Source organism: Pecten maximus, chromosome 4 (assembly GCF_902652985.1).
Source record: "Pecten maximus chromosome 4, xPecMax1.1, whole genome shotgun sequence".
NCBI lineage: Eukaryota > Metazoa > Mollusca > Bivalvia > Pectinida > Pectinidae > Pecten > Pecten maximus.
The window spans coordinates 50474753-50497056 of record NC_047018.1 but is presented as its reverse complement, the minus strand read 5'-3'; the positions used below and the strand labels follow the sequence as shown (position 1 = coordinate 50497056).

Below are 22304 nucleotides of genomic sequence, written 5' to 3'. Positions count from 1 at the left end.
GACACAATAATATCAATTAATTTTCTATCACAGTGGATTTCAAAAATATAGATCATTCAGCAATAATCATTACGTTTCAGATCGCATTTGATACAAATGTTTGTAAATAAATCTTTGATCAGGAACCAGATATTTATTATGTTGAATTTATCTTAAGATTTTACAGAATTGTCATATTGAAACCTAATGCATGACACTGATTACTTAGGAAATCATTTAAGACTATATTCGAGAAGACAATCAAATAACATCTATCATCTTATAAACATTTTCTAGATTTTTAGTCTTTATTATTGATTTCGCTATCAATACTGTCAAAAATCTATTTCTATAAAGACACAAATATAAACCTTGGCATTATCACCTTACACACATTACTGCATTTCCTACAGAAACACACATTTTATTCACATGCATAAAATTTTCAGCCATTCCACATCAAAACAAGAGAAATTTATTTAGTCCAATTATTCTATTTAATGGCCCTATCTTAAGAAGATTTTTTACAAATAAACAAAATACCCGAGCTTTTGATGCGAGATTTATATGACGAAGAAAGATCTGTTTTAGAGCCCTGCACTACTTCTTCTCCTGGAGGACGTCATGACAACCTCCTCCTCCTCATCTATCTCCTCAGCAACATCCTCATCATCATCATCATCTCCATGTCTCTTGTCTTTTCATGAAAATATCACACAAATTAGATATTCTGTTTCTCTCTATTTTTCAGAGTTGTATATTCTTAGTTATTTTTTTCTTTATTTTTTGTTTTTATTTATTTGTTGTTGATTTTTTGTTGTTGTTGTTGTTTTTTGTTGTTGTTGTTGTTGTTGTTGGGAGTGGGAGAGAAATTAAGTAAATATCCCAGTGATCAGATTATTTACAAAAACAAAACATTACAGAGAATCAAAATCTGCTCTCTTCGATCACTCAAATCTGATTGAGTCACCTAAAAAATGGAAAGTTGACCAAATTAACAGCAGTACCTCTTTTTTTTAAATTAGGATTTAACAATGCAGCTGGTTCTTATCTATAGCTTACATATACAAGTACATGTATATTTGGAAAAGAATTATCTCCAGTCCTCAGATAGTGTCTGATATTGTACGATTAAGCTACTGATAACCACCACATTTATATACTGTTTATCCAATTGTATATAATATGTCTCAGATTTGAAGCCGAGTTTGTTTTGAGCTGTCCAAACCATTATGAACTATTGTTTTTATGAATGAACACATACACGTAATTGTCTCTCCTTCTTCCCTTACCAACACAAATGATTGGTGTAATATAGTTTCTTTAAAACATCTTTACATGTAACTGTTCAACAGATATGCCCTGGAAAATTTTCTTTGAAATGTCTTTAACTGTTCAACAATATGCCCTGGAAAAGATTTAACTTAAAACAACAAACCATAAATTCGGCTTTTGAACATGTTTTGCCTGGAAGTCAAATAAGTCTGTATTATAATTAATGACTTATAATGTCTTCATAGTGGTATTTAGAATGTTCTGTGTATTCCACACAAATCTTATAATTAACAGTTGATTGTTTAACATATAATTAACATATACACATTTGTAACACAGATGTAACATACTATCACCACAATGTCATAAGCATGCAGTTCTACATGTAGCAATTGTAGCATAAAATTTTAATTTCAAAATTGCTTATATTTAATTTTCAGCATCATTTCATAATAATGTGATAGAAGTATTTAATCAATTAAAATGTATTCAAGCACATCCCTGCAGAACAAATGATTTAAAAGTCTGAAGCAGTATGCCTACAGGAGGTAACTAGATTATGCAGGTTGAATAAATTTACATAGTTAGCATTTTTATAGTTGAATATTTTTAAGAATTAAATGATATTATTTCAGATTTATAAAATTTCATAGCAAAAGCAGAATGTGAAATTCTACCTGTGAGCAATCAGATAAGAGAAAGAATAAAGTTAAGTTATATTCAAATAATAAAAAAACAATTACCAAAAATCTAAAAATCATTCAGCATCATGGTTTTACTTGTGAATTCAATCATACATCCCTTGAATATCTGTTCGAACTTTTACCAAATTTTTTCATGTTTTCTTTTATAACTCAATCTCAATCCAGTTGTATTAGTCTGGATAAATGGCATCCGTACAGATCTAGGGGAGATAATTCATGATCTTGCAACCTTCACAGAATAATGAAGACATTATGCATGCCACAAAGGCTGCAGCAAACCAAATTATATCACTCAAATTATCAAACTGAACATACACGGCTACTGTGTATGTCATTAATTAGTTTGTGATAATTCTACTAATTACTGAATAAAAAATCTAAATATGGTGCCCCAATGTGACAGAGAGTCTTTTAAGAATCCAATTCAAAGTCATCTTAACTTGTATTATTGTATAAATTAAATCATTCGACAGATTTCCAATAATGACGATAATGGAATGATGAGAATTATGGGATAATAAATTTCAAAGCTCCTAAGCAGCATTTTCATTAAAAAGCCATCATTGGTAGCAGGATAAGGAATAGTTCTGAAATATATAATTCTGTATGATCCTGATTTCAAACAGAACCATTACTAACGACAGATGGATATCGGAAGGGTATAAATATCAGTTGATAATAAATGGGATCTGGCAGGCGACAAAAAAGCGGGCGTTCACGATGACTGGCCTTTGGCAGGAATCAGGTCTTGCACAGCAAACACCAAAAGCATAGGCCCATCTTACTTGATTCAGCGTAGAATACTGGGTTTTCTGCTTTCTTCGATTTTACAGAGACTTGTGATCCCTCGATCTCGGTCTCCAGGGATTTGTGAAGACAGCTTGATGACCCTCTTACAGACGTCTGGACACCAGATTCGTGTTCATCGTTCATAGATTTATGGGGTGATGAACCACCGACAGCCTTCCGAGAATACCTTGATTCTTGTTCCGATTCAGACTCTAGGAAGGAATCATACGATTTGACAACCGAGGCTGACCTAGCCGAAACAGATCGGGAGAAAGAAGCAGACGATCCATTCAGGGTCTGATGAACGCTTTGATCAAGATCCTCACTCACACTGGGTTTCCGTGCAGATTTTTTTTTATCATGTTGCATTTCAGATTCCAATTCAGAGCCTGTTGATTTATAAAGTGATGTTAATGATTTCCGAATACCCGCTCCGCTGTTTGATTCTGCAATTTCTGTTACGGAGGCTGACGATCTTGTATTGATTTGTTTGGTTCGGGGGGAAGGACTCCCTTCAACCTGGCCTTCTGTAGTAGGATCAGTAAGTATATATGTACACGTGTATATGGTAACAAAAAAGGTGTAGAGTCCATATAAAAATACATTGTAAACCACAAATAGCTGTACATGTAGGACCTGTATAGTGCTTAAAGCTTACATTAAGTTTTAGGTTTTAATAAATAAGCAAAATATTAATTTCTCGATCTCTGTTTGTAAAATGTATAAACGCAAAACATTCTTTGTGTATAAGAAATAAACTGTTTTAGTAGTTGTTGAGAATTATAGACTATGTAAATGAATGCAATAATTAAAATTTAAGTTGATTTGAATATTACAGTTTGGTTTGGTTTATATTGTTCAACGTTCTATAAAAAGCCATGGTCATTGAAGGACAGGCCAGGTTTTGGAGAAAGCCGGAGTATTTGGAGAAAAACCAACCGCCTATGGGACACCTGTAAGTTAACCACTCGGCCATAGAATATGGAAAGCAATTCCTTAAAAAGCAATTCCTTAAAAACCAATTTGAAATTTCTTATATTCTGCCAATTTTCTTGGTCTGAAACAAAACAGTCGTTGCAATATTGTGTCTTGATGTACTGTACATATATTACTTGTGATCGACTCAAGGACTGAAGTTTGAATAAAACTTGAAAATTGAACTTGAAATGTAATTAGAACAAAACAAAGCCGAAACATTCATTCTGCACAAAACAACAATTTTTCAAGGATCAGCACAATACTGTTGCTGGTGTCAAACAATATCATGCAACTATAGAACATAAAATGTGTATCTCGATCGACAACTCCCTTTGTATTTTAATACCAGTGATGAGAGGATTCTGCAATCAGGGTGGAAACAATTAACCTTTGTAAACAAGGGGGGAAAACATCAGTGAAACATTGGTGAAACATCGGAAGAAAAAAAACCAACATGTCAGCCAACAACAGAAATGGGGGATGTCTCAAAAGTCAAACGTCTTACTCCTTGATTTGTAAGAATAGGCAGATGACCCCCTGGATGACCTTAGTGAAGTCCTTGACCCCATTTCCGACTCTGTGCTGGTTTTGAAAGATGATCCTGCAGATTTGATGCTGTGTCGTCTGATATCTGATGGGGTCATGGATGTTTGAATATCGTCATCGTCGTCACTTTCTTCCAAAGCCTCTGGAATTTCCTCCATAGCATCCTCATCATCATCTTTCAGTTAATTTAGAACATTTTGAGTAAAATATTTCAGCAATCTTCATGAGACATGATTGATACTTATTAGTATGATATTGATGATATATAAAATGATGGTTTTCTTAATTGATATTGTTATCATTAAATCTCATTAATTTCTCCATATTAAAAGTACGTTAATAAACATTTTTTTTTAAATCTGGTTCATATCATAACACGTACTGCTTATTATGAACAGTACACTGTTTAGCAGACTTCAAAGAATATCATAATTAATAAAGAAAAGACCAATCTATAAATTTAGCCCTGTGAAAGATTAACTGCATATCAATTTATACAAAATGTAAGTGAATCAAAGTAGATGAGTCTATGGATGAACATCATAGTGAAATAACATTTTATTTCTGCTGAACTGCAATACAAGAGGCCCGATGGACCTGCACCCCTCACCTGAGATTTTATTCTTCGATGATTCACTGCCTTTCAATTAATCAAAATAATTTGTATATATGCAGTATATTCTTAAACAAATTTGACCCCTGTGACCTTGATTTAGCGTAACAAGTGCATTTCCTTCAGCAAACTTTGTTATACACAGACCATCCCATTGAATCACCAAGTGATCATCAGGTGGCAGAATACCGGTGTGGCAGTATAAAGAATATCAGGTGACAGAATACCAGTGTGGCAGTATAAAGAATATCAGGTGACAGAATACCGGTGTGGCAGTATAAAGAATATCAGGTGACAGAATACCAGTGTGGCAGTATAAAGAATATCAGGTGACAGAATACCGGTGTGGCAGTATAAAGAATATCAGGTGACAGAATACCGGTGTGGCAGTAGAAAGAATATCAGGTGACAGAATACCGGTGTGGCAGTAGAAAGAATATCAGGTGACAGAATACCGGTGTGGCAGTATAAAGAATATCAGGTGACAGAATACCGGTGTGGCAGTATAAAGAATATCAGGTGACAGAATACCGGTGTGGCAGTATAAAGAATACCATCTCCATAAAGCAAATGTATTTCAGTGACATAATCAACATACAGTCAACTCATCGTGATCAAGGACATTAGGGCTTTAAAAATCGTAAAATACAGGTACTCAGTTATTTTGACTCGTGAACAATTAACATGATCCTGAACACATGCAATGCACATGCACAGTGAAAAAATATTTAAAACTGATTTAAATTGAACTACAGATATTCAACCTCTGCCTGCATTTGATAATGTTTAGCTGTGGCTCAATTCAATGTCCTTAATGTTTTAAGATGAAAATGATACAACTACTGTATATTGAAATTTAACAAATTATATTACCTAATTTAATTATAACAACAAATATATGAATATGTAATTAACAGATCAGTACTAAATTATAATCTTACTTAAATCGACTATAACTGTAGATTTCATGCTCATTAAATGGTACGTGACTTATAGTGAAATATCTGTTGAAGATAGCGATACGGATAGTCACAAAGTTATGTTGTAAGAAATGTTCTGAAAATACATGGGTTTTTTGCAGGATTTAAAACACTGTTCAATTTCCTAAGATGAATGTTTGTAAACAACGCAACGGGGTGGGAACAGAATGGAGTCTCATTGGTGTGAGTGATGACTATCGCAGCATTCTGCTTAGATTAATTAGGAACAGTAACATTTGCATTGTAGGTAATAATCTACCAAATGTTGCTGTTTTGGACTGATTTAGGCACAAGTACAGTGTACGTATTAATAAAACACTTTTGAGGACACTTTTAGCTTTCATAATTAAACGAGAAATCCTTAGTTTTATGATAAAATTTAAATGAATATTACGCCTCACAATAAGTTCCAACTGTGATTTTTACAGTTATAGTCGCTTTAAGTGAACTGGTGAATCTGCAAACAATAACCTTTTGTCTGTAAAATAAATAACCTTAATTTTTATAGAGAAATATACAACAGTAAACATTCAGCATTAACAGGTTGCAGCAATCCCATAACCAATGCTGAAAAGTACATCATAGTCATAATGAAATCTGTGTTGAATAGTGAACTGACATAGAAGGAATTTATAACAAGAGACCCAGAGGGCCTGTATCACTCACATGGAAAATATATTTATATACGATTCTTTAGAAAATGCAGTATTTGAAACCTTTGACCTTGAAAGTAGATATAGGTCAAAGATACAATATTATATGAAGAAACTTACTAATAGATAACATTTGATCTATTCCACTTATCTACTGGCTAAATGATTCCTAGATCAGGGTCTTCAAGAATTTGAGAAAAAGATAAAAACAAAAACAAAAACAAAAAAAATACCAATTCTATACACCAAGTTCACCTTTGACCCCATGGCAGCCTCGTCAGCACTCAAAAATGACATTGAAAATTAAAGATTTAAATTTCTAGCCCTTGATTGCTGACATTAACACAGATGTAATCACTTCAGTAGATTTTGGGTAATCAAATAATGTTATTAGATGGTTGTTAACAATATTTGACCCCTGTGACCTTGAAAGTAGGTCAAGGTCATTGATATGATGAAAATTCATACCACTCCTTTCTCAGCTGTTACCTTAAACATTTTCATTGGGATTTAATCAGTTATATATTTGATTTGTAGCTTGATGGATGGATAGGATAGATGGATAAATAGACAGAATTGGCCGGTATGGATAGATAGATGGACTGGATAGATAGATGGATGTATTGATGGACGAGGGATATTGCACCATTCAATTTCCTTCATAAGCATTTGTTCCATCATTGTGCCAATTGAAGAGCTATAAGAAGCTTTGTATATGACAAGCATTTTGATATTTCTCCTCCTACAATATATACCAGCCACCAGGTGACAAGCCGTGAAGCATTACAATGTGATAGCCTCTGTAGTCTTACGTTCTGCTGTTTTCACCGATTCTGACCGTAGGGAGGAGGATGACCCCATCATTCTACTAGTCGATGCTGAAGTATACAGTATAAACTTTGATGTTGATTTGATCCAGTATAACCTTTTAAAGAGTTTTAAGTCATCAACTCCAAAGTTATTATTCACTTTTTTCAATCCACATACTATGTTTGCATCCCCAGACCTCAGACATTTAAGAATCATCACCAACAAATATCATATCATCCCCCATCCCCAAAGATATACACATCCCCCGACTAACAAGAAAGATGTCCACCTCCTGGCCACCACCTCAAGATGATAGCACCCCAATCCCTCAAATATATAAACGTCCTCCATCTTTCACTGATAGCAATAACAGGTGATTGAATACATGATTTATCAGATCTCTGTATTCAATATTTAAGTGAATATCAACACTTGTATTTCAGTTGTATTTCGTACCTACATGACAGTCACCACAGTTTTCAACATTTAAGTTAATATCAATACCTAGTACTTATCATATATCTAAGTGAATTATATACTTATACAATACATATACGGGTACATTTGAATCCTTCACTCAATATTCAAATAGAACACACAAGGTGAATTAATTCAGTATTAAATACATTGATTTCATTGAAAACACAGTGAATACATATTGAATATATTCAACATAATTCACTCAATATTCAAGTGAATACATCTATTCTCAACTATCAAGTAAAGACATGTACCTGACTTCAGTTTGAATACCCGTATTCAGCTTTTCAGTACATGGTTTATATCATTAATTAGTAAATTTTGGAGCCAAATGTTCAATGAAAATATTTTCTTGATAATGTAAATATTCAAATGTATATTGAACAAATGTGAATACCATACTAAACACAGAAGTGAATACACAAATATTTTTGTGATTGATACGGCAAGACAAATTGATCCATCTGTCAGCCCCCAAACCTGGTGAGTCAGTGGAGAGGGGTACAGAAACTCCCATGTAGTACTGCTGTTATATATAATATCAAAACAACACCAAGTGATTACAAGTGCCCAGTGAAAGTAAAGTGACCAGTGATGTTCAGTGCTATACATTTGACCATTGGTCAATGTCAAGTCATATATATCACTAGTGATTCCAGTGTCATATATTTGACCAGTGATGTCCAGTGTCATACATTCGACCATTGGTCAATGTCCACGGCCATACATTTGCCCAGTGATATCCAGTGGCATACAATTCGACCATTGGTCAATGGCCAACATCATATATTTGACCAGTGATATCGCGATGTCCAGTATCATATATTTGACCAGTGATGTCCAGTATCATATTTGACCTGTTGAGTAATGTCCAGTATCATATATTTGACCAGTGATGTCCAGTGTCCTGCATTCGACCTGTGATATGTCCAGTGTCATGCTTATGACAAGTGACGTGAAGTGTCATTACATTTGACATTAGTGATGTCCAGTGTCATGCACTGATACAGTATATTTGCATTGACCTTACATCTCTGAGAAGACATGGACTTGCTGGACATGGCAGACAGCGGCCGGTCACTGAAAGCTTGACCAGAGAATAAACACTTTGTAATACTGCGGCCAAAACTATACAAAATGGTATAACAAAATAACTTTCATAAATAAAGTGATTCCATTTTGAAATGCACATGACAACTGCATAAACTTTTTGCTTCAACACCAACACATTATAAAACATTACTATATACTTTTTGATATTTTGTAGTTTATAATTATGCAATTACATTTTTTCACTATTTATACTATTTTCGGCTCTGCCAAGCTGTTTCAACAAGTTTAATTATTTCATATAATAAAAAAAATTTAAGTTTCAGAAGTTTGTAATTACTTTTTTGTTTATTCCTAACCATTTTCTGAAATTTAAAAGAAAATTATTTCTGCACTGGAGTTGTTTATCTTAATTACACTTTTACCACTAAGATGTTGAAAATCCTGTTCTAATATTAATAATTCACTTTGAATAAAAGTCATCGCAAAAGAGCATTTCGAAATTTTAGGACCATAATAGATATACCACCTGCATTCGCAGCGTCAAATCGGTACTTATTAGTACCAGAAACACATTATGTTAATAAATGCTGGGTTACACCTCTGAGGATGCTATCCTGTCATTGACTAATATATACACAAAGCCATACAATATTATCAAAAATTGCATACAAACCTTAATTGGCAATTTGTGATATTAATGACATCGACATGTTGGGAATGTTTGACACGTGCATCAGACAAACGCGACTGATTTTCCCAGTTACCTCCCCTTGCATGCATTTTCAGTGAAATATATTTCCTTGAGAATTTCACAAACTTCTGATTTAGGTTTTTATTTTAGACTTTAAACAATCAGGTTAACTTTTCCGGTATATGTGTAAATTAACAAATTCATATTAACATCAACATGGGTTGACACGTTCTATGAGACATTTAAAGACATTCATTTTCTTACTCATTACAATACATTTATAACAATTAACTGTGTTTTAAAAGTTTTAAATGAAAAGATTTCAAATCAAATATCTGTCAAAATCCAGACAAAGATCAGTGAGCTATTGTACCCGATCTTTACAGTAATTAACTGACGAAGAATGTCTTCTCCATAAATAATTGATAATGTTTATAATCTATATTTTTTTTAATTGCAAATATTTCAACGAGAGGAATCAAGAAATCAACCTCTAAAAGTGTTCTTTTTACTGGAGATAAACATACAAGGAAACTGTACAAACCCTAGATTTCAGTTGAATTTCAAATCTACTGAACTGAAAAAATATCTTATATATTTTCTTGTTTTCACCACATGCAGACCCTCATCAGCATATGCATAGCAAGCATCATTCCGACCCACAGACAACCAAGACAATGTTTGTGATATGATGATGCATGTTGTGTAGTGAGAAATGTGATTTATTTTCAAACATATTTTCATTTTTTCTTGAATATTGTCTTTATTGCCATGATCAGCTACTTCATGCCAGTTGTAACATTTACTGACGTGTATGATAACAGTGATGTTCCAAATTGATTTTGTTCCAAATCGGAGTAGATTTAAATTTTTCACATACCCAATTGGTACGTGTAACACAATGTATTACAATACCATCCAATACCTTGTATGTACATTATATTACCTAAATACAATGTACCAGTTATGTCTAATTAAGGTGAAAATTAAAGAAAAGCAAGGAATTAATCTGCAGAATTTAGAAGCTGGGTTTCTTACGATCAAGTGTTGATCAGAATCTGAGAGGAGAGTGTTACTGTAAATTAAGATGTTTGGGCATCAGTTGGAAATTAATACATTGTACATTGTACCTTAGAGCCATATACATTTGTTTTAATGTAGAAATGGTCTGTATACCTACAGATTGTATAAAATTATTCTTACTACCTCTTGCTAATAATAAAACATTTCACCACAAGAAGATAACATTTTTTATTACATTTTCACCAGTGAAATATTGAAAATTATTCATTCCTGCACAAAAGTGATATTTTCACAAGTGAAAATTGTTTTCTTTCTTCTGATTTGACCAATCAAAGCACTGCCTACATACAACACTGGGAGACCTCTAAAGCTGCCCGGTAAATTTTGCTATAAAATGTAATAAACAAAATATCTAACAGTATCTTTCAAAATAAGTTATATGCCAAATATATTTCACTCGTACGGCTAACATTTTGATATTTTTCACTCATGCTATGCACTCCTGAAAAATAGCAAAATATAAGCCCCATGCACTCGTGAAATATATTTGGTATCGATGAAGACACGGTTAAATATCCTTTATATAACTTACTGTTTGAGGGTAGTTCAAAGCTCAACATAATGTTTTCTTTAGGCCAACTATTTAACTTGGGTATTGAAAGTACGGTATGACGTAAGTAATAGTTAGTATATCTCACATGGTATAGTGTTCATTTAGGAAGGATTAATCTTTGAAAATAGAAATAGAATTTAAACATAAAATCAAGACAGCTTGAAATATATATCTGAAATTGAAATTGTTAAAATATAATATAAGGAAAAAAAATAAAATTTAGCAAAATTTTAGAATATACTTTGAAAAAATAAATTCCTTTAAGTCAGTATTAAGGCAATTATGTTCATAAATTATAAGCAGGCTGGTACATAATTTCATTGGAATGAAAAGCTTAAAAGCAGTAGTGATATAGATCTAGAGTATGTACATAAAAGACATACTATTTCACACGGTAAGTATAAACTTGTGGGTCAGTCTATTGCAAAACGGTGCCAAAGGTAGGATGGATTAGCGATCTATCTATAATAAATATTGCTGAAAAATAAGTGACAATTGGGATGAAAAGCAAACCGGAGTATATATACTGTTTAGAACTGCAAACCAAGTTGGAACACAGTGTTTGGTGATGTATATATCATAGCTTACTGCGTTGTGATGAATTCGATTTCACTGAAATCTGTGAGCCCATAGAGGCAACGTCACCTGAGAAAAGCAATTTGTCAAAATCCTCATGTCACCTGTACAGGTAAGTTTTAATCCAGGTATTGAGCGGCCAAACAAAGATCCAATAAAGATACAAATTGTCAAAGTAGCCTTATTGAATACCAGAATTATATAAATTGATAGTGTACAACATAAATGAGACATATGCAGGGTATATATTCTAGCTGAATTCTAAATAGAAAGATCCAACAAAGAATGAAAATTAAAAAAAAAAAACAAAAAAAAACTTAAGGAAATATTGATATAGGATTAAACAAAAAATATCAAGCTTAATTATAACACAAGATCAGATTAGAGGAAATTACAACACACATTATATAAGGTTTGATATTATCAAACTCTACAGTGAAACTTTGCCTTAAGATTACACTTGTTTTCTAGATAAATATTACACCTGTTTTCTATGATAAATATTACACTTGTTTTCTATGATAAATATTACACCTGTTTTCAATGATAAATATTACACCTGTTTTCAATGATAAATATTACACCTGTTTTCAATGATAAATATTACACCTGTTTTCTATAATAAATATTACACCTGTTTTCAATGATAAATATTACACCTGTTTTCAATGATAAATATTACACCTGTTTTCAATGATAAATATTACACCTGTTTTCTATAATAAATATTACACCTATTTTCAATGATAAATATTACACCTGCTTTCAATGATAAATATTACACCTGTTTTCAATGATAAATATTACACCTGGTTTTTTTTATATTAATATTACACCTGTTTTTATGACAAATAGTACACACTTGTCTTCTCTGATAAATAATACACCTGTTTTGTGTGATAAATATTACACTTGTTTTCTTTGATAAATATTACACCTGTTGTCTAAGGTAAAGTTTACACCTGTTTTCTATAATAAAGATTATACTCCATTTGTATCTCTGTCTTTGCTACCACTTTCAATCATCATTATACAGCATCAAAATGTATTCTGAAAAAAACAACACATCAATCTTTACGATGTACCAAGCTATATTTAAATGTCAACCAGGCCTTTATAAAACCTTACCTCGCTTGGAGTCGGAGAAACTCTCAACTTTCTTGCTTCTTCTATCTCCCTTTTCGACTCTTTCTAAGCGTTTTCGGTTTCGTTGTCGGAGTTGATCTGCGGTAGCCCGATTCATGTTGCAGAACTGAAATGACATACCCACTACCAATATATATTTTGTTTCTATAAGATTAATATATAGCACGTTCAAAATTGTCTTACCTTGTTTTTGATGAAATTGAGTAAACTTGATGTTCAGACATCAATATATACCTAGATATTGACTTATCGGGTACATGCACTTTAAGTACATGTATATAATTGTACCTTCATTTAAATACTAAACTCGTTCTTAACGATGTTATCAAATTTATTTATATTTTACAATACTTTTGAAATTATTCTGAAATTGAGAAGAAAATATTACATCAACATCAATTTAACTTGATCTTACGTTTTTTTCAATTTTATATTTAACAGATACATTTTATGGCACATAATATCATATGTACATAAATCCACATACTTATAATGCATTCAAAATACATATTATCATCATCATCATCACTATTGACATGCTTAGTTCCTATGAATCTTGACCACCTATGATGGAGTCTGCCATCAAGAATGTTTAACAATGATAATGACCAATTTTTTAACAGAGTAACAGAAAATCTGCTTCTACACAAATTAGCTGTGAACCAGTACCACATGCCCAGTTTCAAAACTTAAGTTGTGAAAAACTCATTCCTGGAAAACAATGTCAAACATATTTCAAGCAAATGAAATATTTTTTCTTGATTTTGTGTCATGCAGTACAATTGACAATCTATTTGTGAGTGATCACGTAGTCACAATATAGATAATGATCATGTGAACGAGAGACAGTAAACTTGGGCCTATAACTACAATGACCTCTGACCTCTGACCTCTGGTTTATTAAATCATTTACTTCCTTATCATAGATATTCCTACAATTCCGAATTTGTCAAAATCATCCACAAATAAATTTCATTTTTCTGAATATTTACCTGGATGAAATTATTTCTGATATTTCATATTTAATATTCATAACTATTTAATTATAATTATAGACTTATCAATGTCTTACAATTATTATCTATTATCCATTATGGCATAAGGTATACTACCCAGTTATTTCACATCACAATTTAATGTACAGTGTACCAATATTTGAAATGACCAATTTTTTTCAAAATAAACTGATAAATCCAATTAAGAACCGAGTAATTATTTCAAAGTTTCTAAATTATCAATGAATGCATGCCCATTGTTCAACCACATTTTCCGAGCCATTTCACAATTTTTAATCTGAATTCAGTTTTGTTATAAAGTCAGTTTGCTATAATGCATTTCATTGTGAATATAAAATTCATGCACATGATCACTCCCTAGAAATTTAAAATTTTACATTTTGAAGTAAAAATACCGGAGTTATATGCAATTCATATCTAGCCTATAGTCAGCAATTACGTTAAAATTCAGTCAAAATTCAGGTATATGCATGTACGCTTTTGGTATTTGGGAAGAGCCGGGAATATTACATGCTAATTATAAGCTGAAAGCATGTACATAAAACATTATGCATGTAGTTCATGAGAATTCTTAATTTATTCATTTCACAAACAGTCATACATGACTGTGTGCATACAGAAACTTCCACAGCAGATGACAAGAATTGTTCTGAACAGATTCTGTAAATGACCTTGTAAATATTGGATCAAAGTCAAGGTTAAAATAGATTTCTTAAAAATTTAGACAAAATTAAATAGAGTAATAATCTGATTAATTTGTTTTCTGATATAATGTACAGCTATATGTTGTTATAAGAAAACATAAATCTGGTATGTTTATATGGATTCATATGACAAGATGAAATATGGATTTATACGACAAGACGAAATATGGATTTATATGACAAGACGAAATATGGATTCATATGGCAGGTCGAAATATGGATTTATATGACAAGATGAAATATTGATTCATATGGCAGGTCGAAATATGGATTTATATGACAAGATGAAATATTGATTCATATGACAAGACGAAATATGGATTCACATGACAAGATGAACGCATAATATGTAATGTTAAGTTTGTGTTACTTGACATATTTTGTATGTTTGAGGGTTTATGAATCCTTACAACAGCTATAGAGGTCTCAATGTCAACAGATGAGCTCAGAAACCACTAAATGGCCATTTCAATATGCATGATCACCCTGAAATAACCGGTTCACGGAGACACAGCACCACCACCAGCTTATCACATATTATACAGGACTATAAACCATATGGGTCCATACATACAGTAGCATAAACATCTACTGCTACTAGCTGACTAATACTGGCAAATTCATTGGAGGCTAAAAATATCCACTAAGGTATTTAAAACCATACTGATTTTATATATGTAATATCCACCAAGGTATTTAGTGTGAAATTTCAAAAGTTTACAGTTTAAAACCATACTGATTTTATATACATGTATGTCATATATATTGATGTTTTAGGCCTGATGTGTTGAATTCATGCTTGTCAAGGGGTCAATCTCGGAAAGCTAGCGATTTTCAATCTGGATTATGGAACTTAAATCATAATTCAACTTCAAACATCTTTTTTTGTCTTTCATTTTCATATGCACATACATGAGGTTTTGTTTTTTTTATTTTCATTTTGCAAAAAAATCTTATTATAACTTGTTCTGTAAACTAAGTTTTAAGAATAAAGTTGATATATTTAAATATTTGAATTATAAAATAACACATTTACTAATGATATCTAATTTAAATTGGGAAAATTCATCAAACAGCTGGAGATTGCCAAATTTTGATAAATAGTCTGGAGACTTCAACAAACAGTCCAAATCCTGAGACTTTATTGACAAGGGTACGTATTTTAGCAGATTAATTTCACTAGCCATTGTTTTTTTTACTTGGCCCAGTCTGCTGTGAACTGGTGACGAAGAACATTCCACAATAACCAAAGCAATGCGACAAATGAGATGCATGTCTTTAACGAGGGAATCGAGGCTGTATGTGGGATGATTACAAACACCATACAATTTACCTGTTCATAGTAAAATTTCCTCTATAACATAAATACAAGAGGCCATTTTGATATTAATTTAACTGTAAAGGTAGAACCATAAAATCTTCTACATCAAAAAATCTGTAAAGGTTCTGAAATTTGTTTTCACAATTTTTTGCTATTTTGCAAGACAGAGTTAAACCATGATCGAAAACTAAGATCAAAATACCTCAAAGAAGGTATTATATTTTAATTTTGGTCTGTTTCCCGATTTCTGTAAAAAAAATGCTTCCTTTTTTTTTATTCAACTCTTCGTGAAAACCTGAGGGACATTTTTCACAATTTCTTTGAAAAATAATTTCTTTCTGCTTCCAATCTTTTCGTAAAACCTCAAGGCCCCTATGGTCTGTTTCACAATTTCTGTAAAGAATGCACTCTTTTTATATTAAACTTTTCATTAACACCTCAAGGAAAATTTTAATAAAAAAGATACATCATTGTTTTATTCAAGCTTTTGATAAAACCTCAAGGATACTATGGTCTGTTTCACAATTTCTGTCAAAGATATTCTTTTTTTGCTTTTAACACCAAGCAAAACTTTGAAGATTTGAACCACTGTAAGAACCTTTACAGATTTTTAAGAAATACCTCTAGAAAATTTGGATTAGATATCATACATACTTTTAATCATCTAAAACTTTTTTTTCAGAAATGGACACAAAGAAATTTGAAAAAGAATTGATTGTTAAATCATATAAATTATCAATTGAGAAATCAAAAAAGAAAAAATCTTATTTATTCCTCAAAGTAAATACATCATTGTTAAAAAGCCTTGTTTTGAAAGCAAATATATTAAATTTTATCCGAATGTTTTATATTCATTTTTCAAATACTTTTGAAATAAGTGATAGCAAACTCTCATCTAATGGTACAGTATATGTAACTAGAGAGTTGAGAGCCTTCTACAGAGGTTATTTTCAACACAAGGTTATAATTTTTCAGAAAGATTACTGAACTACCACTAAAAATAAAAACAAATATGGATGAAAACTATAGGACTGAAAATGAAAATACAATGACTACAAACCTCTTTATAATCGAGTTTACCATCACCGTTCTCATCGACTTCATCTATTATCTCACGGACCTCCTGTCTTGTCATCTTTTCTCCTTTCTGTAACGAGTAGAAAAATCCTTTCAATATTTTCAAATTTTCTTGAGCTTAATTTTGTAACGGCTATTCCATTAAAATATCTACCTGACCCCAGGACTCCACATTAAATCACTTCTATACGTCATGGTTGGATTACCTCTATGTAATTTATTAAATAAGTTCTATAGGTTCAGGTACCCCTTAACAAAACCTGGAGTCCTCAGGGGGGGGGGGGGGTTAGATGTTTTACTGAAAAAGCCCTTATAAATTACCATTAAAATTATTATCTTTCAGATTCTATAGAACGAACATGTGAAGTAGCTAGTACAGCCAGTGTTTTTCTTGCCTATATAACTGGATGTGCAAAATGTAGCCCCATTTCAAATGCAATTTAGTCTTATTAATTCGTAAATGAAATTAAAAATTCCAAATTCTGTCCAAAGATTAAACTTTCTGAAAAACACAGAAAAATATAATGGCAGTGCTATTACAAGTCAGTAAATTGAATTTTCTTAAAATAGCTGAACAATGACATTCAAAAATCTTATCCCAAACGGTAATTTTGTCTGTCAATATGGCCACCTCTAGGTATTTAATATTATGAAAAGTTGAAATTAGGATCTGAAAAAGGCTCTTGACTGAGCTACAAAGTATTTTATTTATATACTGAGATACAAAGTATAAGATTGAGCTACACAGTATTCTATCTGTATATATCATTGTGTTCTCACTGAAGTCATGATCTTGAAGAGTTCATCCAAGGACAGATAACCATCTCCATTTGTGTCAATTTTACGAAAGGCCTTCATCATTTCATCGTCAGACGTGACATGCTCCTTACGACAGATGTCAACAAAATCATCAAATGATATGCCATCTGGAAAACAGGAATCCAAAATTGAACAATCAGCTTATTGAAAATATTTTAAAATTCAAACATTAGGTATGAATTTAAGGGCAAATTATTCTATAATAATTGGGAAATGTGAAGCTATAATTTGGATTTTTTTTTTTTTTGTCTTTCTAATATGTTTCTTCAAATAGTTTTAAGCAAAGGAGTACATGTGAATATTTATTTCATTAATTTTTTTTTCAGATTTCATAAATTTTAATAAAAAATTTAATGATCAGGAAAGATATTGAATCTATTTACTTATGCTTGTACCTGGTAGCACATATAAAATCATGAGCTTTGAATTGTGACGTTTATCAATTTTATTTACACATTTGAAGAACTTGCCTGTACTAGAGTTCCAGTATTTCTTTAACACACGTTCAGATGGATTTCTGCCACTTTCTTGTAAAGCTGAAATAAAACAGTGAAGACAGTTTTTAATTCATTTTCACCATCACCACTGCTATAAATAACTAATGCTCACCTAAAGTATAATATGCAGGCAAAGACATCGCCTACAATGGTAGTAAACATAAGTATAATAATTATACCTCCAGTTAAATTGTGACATTTGTGTGTCTGTTAACGATGCAAAGAAATGAAGTGCAAGACAAACCAGTAGGTATGATTTAAATTACATGTTCACACATGTCATACACATGTTACGAACCTCAAAATGCGGTCAGGGTTGAAGTGAATTCTAAAATGCACATCTTTAAAGCAGAATTGCAGTAATTGTAAAAAATATTGGTAGTATGGGATATTTATTCTCACATACTTCACAGGGTTATCTGGCGGTTGCTATAGAGAAAGGATAGATTAATCTTACACAGGGTGGGTAAAGACAGTCGGTACGCGCTATATGACGCTGCTCACAATAACGTTACGTCATCATTTTACATTGAGTAACCAAGTCGTAAATTATGACATCATAAATTTTGATGCACATTCCAAGGAGCATTGAAGATGGAGGATTGAAAAACTTTCACAAAAACTTACATTTGGATGCAAGTGTATGTGAGGAAAAAAAATCTTCCATGGGTCTGTTCCGCGAACAAGGATATCTCAATCAACCCTCGAGTAATTATATAAGAGCTTGGCTGGCCAGCACTCGGTAAGCCTCGTGCTGACTGGCCAAACTCTTACACTCGGGTTGAGATACCCTTGTCCATGGAACATACCCACATTACTCTTCATCTAAACTGTGTAACCAATTATTGTTTGGGTTTTTATAAAAGTTTTAATAAAAGTGTAAATTAAAATCAATTGATTCATATGTATTAGAACTAAATTGAACTAATTTCAGAAAATAATGTAACACTCCACTGTGAAACATATAGTTGAACTCTATATTATAGAATCCCACATATATTGTCAATTTTCAAAACATCCTGCAGGGGACAGGGGGCATCCCTCACAGAACATGTTATGAAACTCTATATCAAATGTGTCCCATGAGCAGTTCAGATCCGTAGCATTTTACTACCAGGGGTTAATCTAGGATTTGGGGAATTAAACCATAATGAAATTTAGGGGAAATAAAGGGCAGCAGTGTCTAGACTTACTCTTTATATACTTTAACACAGCTTTTCTTTGCAATAATTCTTACATATTTCATCAAAATTTGGGGGATTTCCCCTGGTTTTAAGAATTTTCACCTGTTTTAAATTGGATTTATTTTTTGATGGTGAATTTGTATTTATTCCAAGGGGGAAACTCCATCAGCGGGAAATAATACCTAATTTCAGTAGTAAAATAGGTCTTGATTAACCTCCAGGCACGCAGCTGCCTGTACGCAGGTGAATCCACTTATTTTTTTATAAAACAAGATTGTATCAATATGAAGTCAAATGCACTGTGTACACATAGAAGAACCATAAAGTAACAGTGACACATCGGGAACAGAAATAAAAAAATAAAGTTTACTTGGGGAAAACCTGGACCATTGACTTTGTTTGAACTCCATTTTAACATTTTCAAAACTTCAAAACTTTCGGACTCGCGCATACGGCGCCCGTGAATCCACTTAATCCAGGGCCCAGCTACGCCCCTGACCTCTGACTACGACACTATGTAGTCATAGAAATTCAGTGTTTTACCTTGAAGGAGGAGAGATTTGCTCGTGATGTCTTTTCTGACATCCTTAACTACTTCCACGTAGGCTGCCTTACAGTCGGTGAAAAACTCCCCGTCTGACACGGAGGCTCGGCTCGAACGGCGAGACATGGTAGTCAATGGTTTTAGTTTGAAGCAAAGTCAAGTCTGAAATGAAATATAAATCAAGCTTGATAATCAATTAAGTGTGTTTAAGTGTGCAAATTATAATTTAAGTACTACAGTAAGTAATTGTGTTTTTTTGTTTTCATTTAAGAACCAACAAAATTTAGCAATTATCTCTTCATGTTTGCCTGTAGTCAATACATGGAGCACCTGTTTAGAGATTAGTTGTAAAATTAATTTTGTGAAATCTGTCGTGCTTATTTGTTCCGCTTGTCTGTAAAACATGTATTATATACTTGTTAAGTGTCGATCCACTTCGACCTATAGACCCAAACAGAGTAAGATGTGTATAGGCAAATTTGAATTAATCAGCTGCTGTAACCACTGTACTTTGTGATCAGGCATATCAGAAAATATAAATTAAAATACTGCACATTTTAGTGATGTAAGCTAACAAATAACAGATCCAAATACTTTGAACTTAACTTAGATTAATTAACTAAAACAATTTTACCCAGCGTATTAAAATTTGTCCACTCTGAAGTGATATTCTGACGACCAGTGACAATTCTTATGATATCAGAGTAACAAGATGACCTATATATAGCTAACATATAGTTTCATTATAATATAATTATATACTAGTGAAGGATACGGTTGACATTTCCTGATTGATCATTAGTTTATCTATCTAATCGATGATCAGTTACAATTCGATTAATCTTTTATTATCTTTGGGTTTTTTTTGCTGTTTTCTTTTTTTACATTCCTTGTAGTGTTTACTGCACTGTTCCAGTTATCTTATTCTAGACACTTGTATTTTATATATGATAAAAGCAACAACTACATCATATGTGACAAGATTTTTCTAAAATGTTACACCAATTAGCTAATATTATTTCATTTAGCAGAATATGTCAAGCATTTCCGACAAAAGTCTTATTTCAAATTTTAATCTTAATTAATTGGTCAAACATCTCAAACAAGTGATACTTGACAAATTTGATTAATCAGAACACTACATTCTGTATATGTATTATACATTGTAAATATATTCTAGTTAATCCATAGTTGCTTTACCCTTTGGAATGTAAGTAGCCCGAGTTTCCTCTGGCCCTGACACCATGTCTGGTCAGGGCCAGAGGAAACTCGGGCTAGAATGTGTGTGGTTAGTTTTAGGTTGAGGGGTCTATAATGCTGATATTAATTTCATCCAATCAATATTTTGGCGTTGATTAATTCAAGTTATCAACGTTTTGTTGCACTGTTTAAACTATGCACATGCTTGTCACGATCTGTCAAACCTCTGCTAAAACAAGTTGTTTACCTTGACGATGTGACAAATGTAGCACATTAACTGAATGATTAAAATGTTAGTGTCATTAATTTCATCAAAAATATGTAATTGTCAAACCCCCAAACATTGAAACAGCACGACAGTGCCTGTATATAAATATATGTTTTCAAACGCAGACTCCGCTGTTACATTTTGTTCCAGATCATTTTTGTCAATATTGTCCGTGATCTCAAAACCGAATACATTTCATTTGTGTAATAAGCCTTTTCATCCGCTTCACAGAACAATTACATGTACCAATATACAGAAAACAAGCTCTCTTAATCCGCTGAGCAGATCTTTCGACCTACATTAGCCTTACCTTGGTGGAATGTTACAAAACTCTAATTTCACAGGGAAAAATTCTTTACCGGAAAAACTATGCACGCCATTTGTTACTACATGCGTAGACTTGTTGCGTCGAGAAATATAACTTCCTGTTTGATTGGCGGGAATTGTAAAACGTATTTAAATTTTCACACGCGTGGCCATGGGTGATTTTTTCTCAAACCAATAGGTATTTGCGGTTTTCTGTTGAATAATAAAATTAATTAAAAAAGAACTAGTGCCAGTCTATACATGATAAAGACATATTTTAATTGGATATGCTGTACTGACTGTAATGAACATAGATCTAGCTAGTGTTTATATTCATGCGGCCGTTTTAGGATGAAATACAGAAACTACTTTAATGAAAAAAAATTATCATGGCAAAAATCATATAAACAACAACATTTTTTTTTGTCATAAAGAATGAAGTGTTGTAAGGGGCGATGA

At 32.3% G+C, this 22304-nt stretch overlaps 1 protein-coding gene across 9 annotated transcripts in view; it reads right to left on the bottom strand.

Annotated features, from left to right (window-relative positions):
* Positions 1-21929, bottom strand: part of LOC117326363 (EF-hand calcium-binding domain-containing protein 7-like) — a 44358-nt gene extending 22429 nt beyond the window's left edge. For 4 of the 9 annotated variants that reach the window (XM_033883078.1, XM_033883083.1, XM_033883080.1 and 1 more), the window contains exons 1-7: positions 21850-21929; positions 20071-20233; positions 18317-18382; positions 17808-17953; positions 17011-17097; positions 15963-15983; positions 12892-13015 (exon numbers count right to left, since the gene is read on the bottom strand). In XM_033883078.1, coding sequence (XP_033738969.1) covers positions 12892-13015; positions 15963-15983; positions 17011-17097; positions 17808-17953; positions 18317-18382; positions 20071-20197 — 571 coding nt within the window. In that variant the 5' untranslated portion in view covers positions 20198-20233; positions 21850-21929. Of the gene's footprint in view, positions 1-11775; positions 11833-12891; positions 13016-15962; positions 15984-17010; positions 17098-17807; positions 17954-18316; positions 18383-20070; positions 20234-21849 lie in introns of all 9 variants that reach the window. The other 5 variants (XM_033883076.1, XM_033883079.1, XM_033883082.1 and 2 more) reach the window with 3 other exon arrangements.
* Positions 21930-22304: the final 375 nt, after the last annotated feature.